This window comes from Cryptomeria japonica, chromosome 10, assembly GCF_030272615.1.
Source record: "Cryptomeria japonica chromosome 10, Sugi_1.0, whole genome shotgun sequence".
In the NCBI taxonomy this organism is placed as follows: Eukaryota; Viridiplantae; Streptophyta; class Pinopsida; order Cupressales; family Cupressaceae; genus Cryptomeria; species Cryptomeria japonica.
Window position 1 is genome coordinate 771,063,610 of NC_081414.1, and position 12,053 is coordinate 771,075,662.

General features: G+C 34.8%; 1 protein-coding gene across 1 annotated transcript; it reads right to left on the bottom strand.

The window, feature by feature from the left end:
- Positions 1 to 1,940: 1,940 nt before the first annotated feature.
- On the bottom strand, positions 1,941 to 6,234 carry LOC131859492 (L-ascorbate oxidase-like). The gene is made up of 5 exons (XM_059213296.1): positions 5,951 to 6,234; positions 5,742 to 5,834; positions 5,459 to 5,665; positions 3,745 to 3,915; positions 1,941 to 3,585 (listed from the first exon to the last, which is right to left on the bottom strand). The coding sequence occupies exons 1-5, from the start codon at positions 6,224 to 6,226 to the stop codon at positions 2,626 to 2,628; spliced, it is 1,707 nt and encodes a 568-aa protein (XP_059069279.1). The 5' UTR covers positions 6,227 to 6,234; the 3' UTR covers positions 1,941 to 2,625.
- Between the last annotated feature and the right edge of the window lie 5,819 nt (positions 6,235 to 12,053).

A 12,053-nucleotide genomic window follows, 5' to 3' on the forward strand; every position in this document is an offset into this window, starting at 1 on the left:
CTTAATCAATTGTCTTGCCTGTTCCACAGATATTTGCTCCCTGTCAGGATCATATTGCTACAGTGCCTCGATGATCTCCTGTTTCTTTTCTTCATTTGCTTCCTCTATGATCAGATTTTGTCTTAATTATTTTTGTTTCAATCTTGACAAAAAAATTTTAAATTCATCTGACTTAATAAAGTCATCATCTTTCATGAATTCATTTGACAACATCACATGCTCATCAAAGCCTTGAGCAAGGGCTTCGTTTGTTTCTCCATGTTCTTCATTCTACCCTACTTCTCTGAGATGTGTCCTTATTTGATGAACGTATTGTCCTTGTTCTATAACAATTGCTCTAGCAGGGTCTCTCCTCACAATTGTACCAACCTCACTGGTTTTTTGTTTCTTTGCAGCTGGGGTAGATTGAACTTCATCCCCACTCTCTACATCATCAGTAGACACACTAAGTGGCCTCTTGCCATGTGAAGAATGTACAGCTTAGGGGTCTTTCTGCTAAGCAGCCACTTCAGAATCTGGAATTGGAGGCATTTGTTCCATCAGAGTTTCATATAAACTCAGTATTTTGTTAATCTTCTCCAGGTATGGGCTATCAGGGCAAAAACCTGAGAAACTAGGGTCAGCAGCCTTCAATTCTGCTTAAACTCTCATCAAATTTTTCCATTTTCTTCTCCTTTCTTGTACTTCATCTTTTCTCAGCAAATTTCTAACCACATCTTCATCATCCAATGGTTCATGGTCCTTTATTGCGGCCCAAGGTGTCATTTTTGGCATTGCAATTTTAATAAATTGTTTCGGATCATAGAATCTAGACACATCATTAACCAACCTATACTGTTTAAGGAAATTGTTTACTTGATCAAAGCAACTCCTACCAATGGTAAAATCAGACGCAACCCAAAGCCTAGGAAGAAAAGAACCCTTCCTGTATTTATCAAGGTATTATTTTTCAACTAGGGTCAATTGCCAGATAAACTCCATAAAAGCAATCCTAATTGGAACAAACTTTGGTAAAATATGGGGAGGCTGAGGACACCCATAGACTCTGATCACATAAAAGTTATCAAAAATATTAAAGTCCCCCCAGTTATGTGAAATAGACCAGTTTGGAACAAACTGGTAAGGTCTCAAAACTCTCCTAACATCAATTGACAATCGTTCCCTAATTATTCCTAGCATTTCCATAATTGGCGAAACAATCCAATTTTCAAAGAAAAGGAAAGAAGAATGGGGAGAACTACTATCCCAAACCTGGGTCCATCTTTGTATTGGCATTAAGACACCGAGTTCTTCTTTGAAAAGCTCCAATTCTTTATCCAAGAACTCAACATTATAGAACAAGATTAAATGCATCAACAATGAATAATGCTTGAATGTAGGGCTGGGTGCACCACTCTGAATTTCAACTAGAGCATTATGAATGTGTTCAACCACATAGCCCACATAATCGTAATCTTTGTTAACATCTGGGTGTTGAATGTCCATGGCCATCATCAGTAATTCAGTTGACACTATTGAATCTCCATCAAAACCCAACACTCTGCATAATCCATAGATTGTACAATGCATATAATGGTGGAAAGGTGTGATGTCAAATGGTGGTTCGATACTCTCTGGAATTATAACCGACTTCCTATCCACCCTAGGCATGTATCTGGGGATTGCATGCTTCTTGATAAAACCTTTGTATTTGTCATAATCCTTTGCAATCTGCTCCAAATCTATATCTGTACATGCAGAACCAGTAATTTGGAAAGCTTCAACAAAGCTAGCTCTATTAACTGAAACTAGGGCAAACTGGTTCTTTCTTCTGATTACCCTAGATACTGGGCAATAGAGTTTGGCCAACTCTTTGATCAAATCCACATCAACATACACATCTAGCATAATTAACTTTTCCATATTTAAATCCCAAGGGTTTGACATCGGGACACCCTTAACCCTATTATTCCAGAAATACTTAAATAGAGCATAACCAGTCATATTAGGCGTGGTAGGGTTTCTGCATTGGCTAAATAAATCTCTCCATGCCAAATGATTTGTATTCAAAGCAATGGAAGTCCCTAGCATCAAATCTACAAATTCTTCTTTGTATTTCTTAACCATCGTTTCCTCAGTGGCACTGGCCTTGGAACCTCTAGGTTCTCCTGCTCCACTTGTCATGGCCTTGGGCTTGGGCTTGGGATTGGGCTTGGAACCTCCAGTACCACTCGTCGCCTAGCTCATTTTAGCTGCATGAGAAAAACTTAACCAATTTTCTGAAATTTTCTCACACCCAACATTCTGAATTCTCCAACATTGTTGCAGAGCTCAATTCACTGGATTACCTCAAAGATAGAATGCATTAATGCAATTATACAAAACCTTGGCTCGATCATGCAATTTATGGTATTTACTATTTGGGCACCGTCACTTCTCTCAAGTCTCAACTCTCAAGTCTCATTAATTGCCACACTTGCATGAACTAGCTAGTAGCTACAGTCTATAAGTAGATGTGCCGGTGTTAGTTTATATATTCCAATATTAGAAGGGTTTATCTAGTATAGTGCTAAGGTGAATGGATGATGAGCTTGATAATTTATAAAAGCATCATCTTACAAAAATTGGTTATCTCAAACAAAGAGATCAGTGGTGCATGTCAATCATATTCTTGGTGAGACCACATCCCATGGCTACATTGGGCAACTTTCCAACTTTCTCTACTCCCTCTGCAAACACCACTCCCATCCCCATGAAAAAGTGTGCCTCCAAATGGCAGTGGAAAGCCCATACTCCTGGATTATCTGCTTTAAATCGAATGGCTGTCCATCCATATGGAAACACTGCCACTGTGTTCCGCAATGGAGGATTTACCGTATTGTAGTTCAAAGGATCCTTTGCTGGGTCGAACACACAATCTCCATATCCAAGAATCCAAAAATCGTGGCCATGCAAATGCCATGGATGGATCTCTGAATTGTTGGCAGTTAGAGTATTTGCGTTCTGCAGAATGACATCAACAACAGAATTCAATGTAAAGACGTACACGCCACTCCCTTCGACAGTGTTGGGATTTGGGGGAGGAATGGTGATGTTGTAGTCACGGGGACTGTAGATGTCTGGAGGTGGGGTTATGTCGTAGGCGCCCTTGATTTTGTATTTCATGGCGGCCAAGTAGGGAGTCAGAGGAGGCAGCAGTGAAATGTTGTTGATTGCCCACTTTATGTACCCGTTGATCTTGTTCTGTGCGTTGAGAAGAATCAGTTGCCTGTGGGACTGAAGTGGGGGAAGCTCTTCGTGTCCTTTGAGTGCCACAAATTTCATAGCCAGAGCTTTACTGTAGGCATAGTCATTCCACAATGGGCTTGTGGGATATGGTGCAATTGGGAGCTTGGTTGATGGGTTGGGAAGATAGTTGAGGATGGCCAGTCCAGTTGGCGTCTTGGGCTGCCTGCCTCTCACATTCACACCTGCCCAATAGTTTTGAGAAGGCTCTCGATTCGTTATCAAAACAGAATACGATTCGCCAGAGTAGACATCCAGGTCGTCTATTTCCACCGGCTCTACGTAATGCCCATCTGCCTCCACGACGTTCATCTTGTGTCCCTGTATAAAAATAATTGTTATTTAACTTGGAAGAAGCAATCCCATTTGGGTGGGTTTGGGTTCTCCACGTAAACAAGGATTGCATTGACTGGTATCATATTCTCACTAGAGGGTATATTGCTATTTGATTATTAAAGTCAGGTGATTGAGTTGACCGACTTGGATCACAAAGTTGATGGCGGAAAGAGATGCCACGCTTGCAATACGGAGGCGATACGTGTTACCAGATCGTACTGGCAAGACATAAGGAGAGCACTGCTTATTTGTAGCATTACAGGAATGGCTAGTTGTGGAGCAATTGTATTGTCCTCGTCCGTCTATCAGCAGTGACTGGTACAAAGCCAAAAACAAAATGTTAATAGGTTGATCGTAAACTGTAAACTAATAGTACCAACACACTTTTCTTTTTTAAATATTCTGGCTTATAGATTGTATATATTTTGTACATTCAACGAAAATAGGGAAAAAATATAATTATTGTTAAAATAAATAACAGCAGATAAAAAATTGGAAACCAAATCAGAGATTCAGAAACTATAAAGGAGATATAAAATCAGATTTGAAACTATAAATGAGATATAAAATCAGATTTGTAGGGGTTCGCTAGAAAGGCTAGATCCATTCACCAAGGCCGGGTAATATATTATTTAGCGTCTTTCAAATGATTATATGCATTAAATTATAGTAAAATATATTTATTTGGACATAAGAATTTGTCCTTGATTGAATTTATTAATTTAAATATCATTTTATATTTCAAATACAAAGAAGTATTGGATTATATACCAATCTTAATATTATATATTATTATATAAAAATGTTAAAGATATTAGAAATATTTTATTTAATTAAGAGTGTTTATGTTTTACAATTATTTATTTACTAAATACATATATGAATATAAATTAAAATAAAATAAAATAGTTCTAAAATAAATAAAAATAACTATATGTTTTAATTAATTTTGAATTCATTGAAAGTAACTCTTAAATAAATCAGCATTTATATATCTTAAATACAGAAATTTCATATGATTATTATGTACATAAGAATCATTTAAGTTAAATTTGATAACTATTTACACATCAAATATTAAATGAAATATATATTAAATAAAATATATATTATATATATATATATATATATATATGAATGAGGACATACATTTTAAGTTAATTAATAATTATTTTATTTGATTAAAAAATAAATTTATTAATGTTAAAGTTTTCTACAATAGTAACATGAGGTGGATTGTTATGGTGTGAGTGTTAGCAATTTTTTTATCTTTTATTTGGTAGCCATTTTCACATTATAATATTAATATTCAATAATACATATAATATTTTTTAAACAAGGACATAAAATTTTTGTTTTCATAATGTAATAAAATAACATAATTTGAAAGTACAACAAAATAACTTTTAAGTAAATAAGTTAGATTGGAGTTGATATCTCTCCTTTTTAGATAAATGTATTTAAGATATCTATATTAATCTATTGCATACACATAACTTTAAGTTATTTAATTGTTTTCTTCTTCTTCTTCTTCTTATTATTAAAATTAACAATGCATTAATTTATAACTTGACCCAAACTAAGCGAGCTCACATATGAAAGACCTCATCACCAACATGAATAGTCCAAACCTTAGAACAAAATAGTCCAAAATAAATACAAAACTCACAAACACAATAAAATTCATTTATTTAAAATTATTATATTTTACTTATAAATTATTCTATTTCAAATATGTAATTTCATTATAATTTTTTATGGATGCAAATAAAAAATGCATTATTAGGCTCCATCAGACATAATAATAATTAAAACCTTCATAAAGAGAACTCTATTAAATGAAATGTACATGATATACCTGAGGTTCCCCAACCCAGACGAAGGGATTGGAAGAGAGGCCCACGGCCTGCTCATAAGTGCTATCGTGCCACCAGTCGTTTAAAATGATACTCAGCTCTCCATCATAGGTGAAGGGTTCTTTGCCCGCCGCATCCACTATCAGTGACCCATAAAACCCTGCCGACCGCTGTAAGCCATAATGACCATGATAGAAGTACGTTCCTGGCTGCATTCACATATTCATAATCATTATTATAGTTAAGTGAAGCACACATTTCATATTGAAACGGATTACAACTTACCCTGTCCACAACGAACTTATACACGTAGGTTTCGCCTGAGTAGATTGCACACTGCGAAATTGAAGCAGTCCCGTCGTTCCAGGGAGTGCCAATCTGCAACGCAACATTCCAAGAGAGTTATTTCCGCATTGCTAGACGCATTTTCTACTCTAAAGACATTTGTGACATTTACACTTGGTGCAAAATGAGAAGAAAAACGGATCACTTACCTGGCGAATTCCATGCCAGTGAATAACAACGTTTTCAGTGGGCATCAAGTTCTCTATCTCAACAACAATGGTGTCCCCTTCTGTGGCTCTGATGGTGGGGCCCGGGTATTGTCCATTTATAGAGATGATGTTCACCTCCACGCAATCAGGAGCCCATGTCTGGTAATTTACTTTCCATTTGTGAAAATGCACCTTTGCTTCAGTATCAAAAGATAACAATGTCAACATAAAAAACATCACAGAGAAAAGATATACTACAGAAACTCTGCTAGCCATTACGAGCAGTCTAGACTATTACTAAGACCAAAATCTAAAGCCAAATAGATGGAGCTCCATAATTTCTCTGCGTGTTAGTCCCATTTTATAGTAATTTTAGAAGTGGGAATCGAGTGTGAAAGGGTGAGAGTTATTCTAACCACACCCAGGTCAATAGTCAAAAGTCGATACATGGAGCTGCATAATTTCTCCCTGCGTGTAGTCCCATTTTATAGTAAGTGTAGAAGTGGGAGTCCAGTGTGAAAGGGTGTGAGTTATTCTAACCACACCCAGTTCAATAGTCAAAGTCGATAAAATAAGGAACAAGGAATTCTGCATGCAACAAAACAGATAATGAGCTTTCATGTCAATATTCAAAATCAATCGATTTCTTTCTCTTTCGGGCCTGCTTTTACTGTGCAATTTTTCTCTAGTCTATAGAAATTAGATTCGTCTTTCTCTTTCTGACCTACTTTATGTTGATGACTTTTGTGTAAATATGCACTTGCTGAGATATTTCTATCTACTAGTTGGTTTTAATGTCTGTATCTTTCCACTCTAGTGGAAAAAGGTTTGCAACTCTCTTGATTCCATGATTCATATCAAGTAGACGCAACTCTCTGTAGGCATCTTTTTGGAAGTCTCATTTACTTGGCTTATACCAAAACAAACTTATGATTTGCTCTCAGTTGTCTTTCAAGATTTATGCGGGAGTCAAAGAAATGTTATTTTGCAGCTTAGCGTATTTAGATATATCTAAGGTATAGTTTATTATGGTCTAGAATTTCTTCTTGTAAAATTATACAGACTCAGACTATGTTGGGTTTGTTGATGACCGGAAGTCAACTATAGGATTTGTTTTTTCATCTTAGAACTAGCCTCATTTCATGGATTAGTAAAAAGAAACTAATTGTTTCCCTCTCATTCACTCAGGTTTAATACTGTGTCACACAAGGAGCTGTGTGTGAAGTGATTTGGCCATGTCATATTCTTGTTAACATGGGCATTCTTCAAGAAAAGCCACATTCTTCATTGCAACAATCAAGGTGTGTTTCAAAGCTTGTAAAAGATCTATTTTTCAATAAAAGAACAAAATTTATTGAGGTCGAATGTGATTACATTCAACAATTTTAAAACCATGCATAAATGACAACATTAATTACTAAAATATATTTATAAATAGATAGGAAGACATAGATACAAAAATGAAATAGAGATATATAGGTGAATCTATGATAGCAAGCAAAGCTTGAAAATATTAAATGATGGAGTTGGGCACCCTAGTCTAGAGTTTTTCCAACTATCGAAAACTACTCATATTTGGGATCAAAAGACTCATAAGTCCTATCCCTTTAAATTCCAACCCAAAGAAATAGAGTGCTAGGTGTCCCTATCCAAGCTTTTCTCCTAAACTTGTTGTGTCAATCTCTGTCTCACTTGAATCATTCTTCCTATATCTTTTAACTATCATAAAATTATATAGATCTAAACCTTCATAAGCACAAAGAGGAGAGTTAAATATGGTTGTGGCTACATCGAAGCTTGCCTTAGTCAAACCCCCTTTTGGTGTTTCTACCTCCATAAATAGTCAAGTTGAATTTGAGATAAAAGTGTACGCTTTGAGCCTTAAGTGTGTCTAAGATATTGTAAGCAATAATGTGCATGAACATAAACAAGAGCCCTACTCAAGTGTATTAGAGTGAACCCTAGATGAGGCAATCTAAATGCCACATACAAACCAACACAAGAATGCATGAACATGTAAATAATAGTAAATAAATGATAAATGAATCTAATCTAAAGCTAAAACTTAGAAATACAAGAACGATGTGAAATCATATCAAACCCTTGATGAGAGGTACAAGATAATCATCAGTTAGTAATTCCCTAGTATCCTCCAACATTCCTTGAAGCTTCCATCATCTTTGCAATAATGGTGAATGGACAATTCACGAAGACTTAATGATGAGTATTTGATGTTATTAATTTATTCTTTAGATTTGTAGATCTATGGGATCAATTTGGTAGAGTTGTGCTATCACAAGGATTGTTATTTCATGTATATCCAAATTGAAAAAACCACTAGCTTTTATATGAGCCACAAGGTTAATTTTTGAATTAAAAGGCAACAAAGAATGACAATAATCATAAATCGAGAGAAGATTTGTTAAATGTCAAGGTTGACACGTAAAACATTTAAAATTTAAAAATATGTTGGCAAGACTACAATGCAAATAGGCATGGTTCCACCAAAATAGGCTCACCAGAAGAAGGATGTGAGATTTTAAGCCTATGAATTAGATTTGATTCTAATTTTTTGGTTTTGACTATGATTAAATGTAGAATAAGATAATTGAGTTTTGAAATGGGATATGACACATCTCCTTGAATTGGGGATTGACTTCAATGCTTGAAATGGTTCTACAATTGTCTAGAGGAGTGGAAACTAAAGCAACTGCTAAGCAAAGTGTGAAATTTGACTCGCAATTAAGTAGTACAATTTAGGAATCTACAATATATTTAATGGGGTTTTTAGTGTTGAATATTCCTATTCTACATGATCTTCTTGCTATGATTTCTTAAGTGTATTTCCATTTATACTTATAGTTTCTTGGAGTTGCACTATTATTATTCCAAATGGCATTTTCTCATCCTCCTTGCATTGTAAATTGGATCATTTATTATAGATTCATATCATACAAAATAAAACAATATTCGTCTATTGCCTAATTCTAATATTGTGCTATTGCATGCAATTCATTATTTTTTAACTTAAATGTCAATACCCAATTTCTAGAAGTTTAGTTTGCCCATTTTATCACCTATTTGATTCTTTGGAGATGGTTTAGGTCCACCCCAAATGATTAGTTTCGAAGATCCAATTTCTATGTACTGGATTACCGATTTATGGATGCATCCGCATGATCACCCAGCCCGACCTGATTTTGTGATCCCCCTTAGAAGCTATATATATCAAGGATTCTTTATTGGAGTGCCTTACTTGACCACATTTGAACCAAAATGCTCGATCTGGCTCAGCCTAGGAAGGTTATAAACAATATTCTATCCAATAGATCTTGATTTTTGACAACTTTATAATACTTTGAAAAAAATTAAAATACTTTGAAAAAAATTAAAATACTTCATTCAAAAAAATAAGCTTTTGAATACCCAATAAAAAATATTATCCTAATTTGGCACTACAAATTAAATGCTTTCAACAGGAGGGAGAAATAGTTGCATGCAAAAAGTTGGAAGCTTTCTCATGCATAAACAATAGTTTGTAATATGGAAAACTGAGCCTTAGTCTTGAATAGAGAAATTTGCTGAATTATTGTCGTCTTTTAGAAATTTATGTGGCATAGAAAGGATCTCAACAATAACATAAAGCCGACAGCAAAGAAAACAAGTTCAGTTTACTGTAGAGATTTGGTTATAAGAGAGGAGAAAACTCTTCTACAGAGGCTTCGATTAGCATAAAAGAGCCCCCCTCAGTAGCACAACGTGACGCATCTCAAACAAGCTAACACTTTTCTACAAGTCGAGAAGAGACGAGCAAAAATTCTGCATCAAATGTTCAGACGACTTTGCAAGAATATGGGCGGCCCAAACACTTCTATCGATCCACATAATCGACTTGCAATAGAACGAGAAATCTGCACCTTCAATCACAATTTCTAAGAACCAAGTGACCTGCAAGCGCTGGAAAAGCTGTGCAGAGAAAGAGTCCCGCCAATCAAGAAGGCTAAAGATAACAACCAAAACTCTAATGCCTTACTCAGACTGTGCCTTCCTTAGATTGCTGGAAAAAGTTTGCATAGAAAGATTGGTGTCCTGCTCAGATCGCACCATTCAAGATTCTTTAACGCCTATCAATGTAACTTCGTAGCAAGCAAAAGGCTTCCACGGCCAACAATGACACCTTGAATGAGCTTTACATGCCTTCCTTGAAGTCATAGATGAAGAACACAACAATGAAGCTAGTGTGGCATAGCCGAGAAGATTAACTTCCCAAGACAAAATAAAAGTCTCAAGATTTTTGCCTTCTATGACCTGCAAATTACTCTGCAGAATCGGCCTCTGAGATGCTTCAAAAATCACACATAGTGAACCAAAATCTCTTAAATTTGCAATTTCGTTAATTATAAAACTAAAATAACATTTTCAATTAAACCTGCAATGAAAACCAAACCACTATTTGCACCAGTAACTACTCTGAGATCATGCCAAAATTGGGATCTTCTGGCTAAATGACGATATCAATTAGGCCAACAAGAATAGTGCAATGCAAGGACAATGACTTTGGAACTTTGGACTTCGATTAGTGAAGGAAGCGAGGTCTTCCCAAACATGTTTCTATATCACATGCTTAGTGTAAGGGTGTGTGAATTGCTAGCTTAGGGACTACTATTATGTAGGTTGTCCCATTATGTAGGTCCTAGTCACTTTCAAACTCTAGTCTTTATTAGTTGTTTTATTTTAATATAAACTATCTCTTTGTTTATGTTTGTTTCTAATTGGGCTTTAGAAGTCAATATTATTTTCAACTGATTATAATTCCCTTTGAAAACTTATAATATTAGATTTGAGTTGTTTCATTTGATATATTCGGTATATTCCCATCAAAATCAATATGTTTTAATTAAAATACAATAGAACGAATAATATATTATAGTTTTTAATCAAATTAACTTTAACATAGGTGTATATATTTTTTTATATCTAAACATAAAAATAATCTTGATACTTACATAAATTTAAATCTCTTTTAATGGCCACTCTAACCCTAAGAACATTTCAATGGTCATATATCTTTTTTCCATGGGGCACTCAAGGAGGAACTTGTTTGTTTGTGTAGCATGTTCATATACACTATATCCACAAATGATAAACCTTGTTTAAAATTTTTATGGGTATATTTTATATATTGACCTGGATGCATTATACCATTCTCTTCTATGTGTGACCCACCACATAACCTTCTTCCTTATGTGAACATTATACATACACATACATACATATGACAAGAAGAGAGCATGTGTGGCATAATACAAAAAATTATGACACACACAATGGAAACAAAGAAAATTGGTTTTGAGACAAAAGATCACCTTATAGTGTAAGAGGAGAGCATTCACAAAATCCTGGTATCCATGAAGCAAACAAGACAAAACATAAAGATTACTTATCTTTAATAAAAGCTTGGGTGGTTAACTTGAGGAAAGTAAATGTCAACAAATGATCCGACAAGACCATACATTATTAGTTTGTAAATTTTGGGACTCCAATAAATGCACCTATAAGAAATAGTAATAATGATAGAAAAGACCATGAAAACATAAAAGAACAATTATTAGTAAGTCAAGGTTAGATCAAATCTAGAAAACATCACAATAACATAGAAACATTGGACAGGCATAATTTTAAAAAAAAGATAGAAATGCCTCTACACAAGGAAAAAATGCTAATCGTTGAGTATATTCCACTTGTTATTATAGCACTTGTTGATTTAATGCCCAATATTTTAATAATATTGCACCAATAGTTGTGACTTTCAAGTTATTAGTGTTGACAATGACAACCCATAATTGAATGCAATATGTTCCTTAGATCTAAAAAGTAACAAATCATGTGATACCACATCAATGGACCAATAAAACATGACTTAATCCATAACTATTGTTCTCACTTTTTGGGGGGCCTTTTTGGACACCAAATGGAAAAAAGCATGCTAATGTGGCACCATAATTGATGATGTGAACCTAAAACCTTACTTATAAGAAGGGGACTTCCTAAGGAAGCTACTTTAAAACATTGGGATTGATTTGAAATTTCTAGGTAAGGTTTT

What these genes read in the sequence shown, in the direction of transcription:
- LOC131859492 (XM_059213296.1), bottom strand. Translation starts at nt 6,226, where the DNA reads ATGGCTAGCAGAGTTTCTGTAGTATATCTTTTCTCTGTGATGTTTTTT. An exon ending in ACTGGCATGGAATTCGCCAG is followed by an intron (nt 5,835 to 5,950) that starts GTAAGTGATCCG and finishes GTTGCGTTGCAG; the next exon opens with ATTGGCACTCCCTGGAACGA. An exon ending in CCATCAACTTTGTGATCCAA is followed by an intron (nt 3,586 to 3,744) that starts GTCGGTCAACTC and finishes ATTTTTATACAG; the next exon opens with GGACACAAGATGAACGTCGT.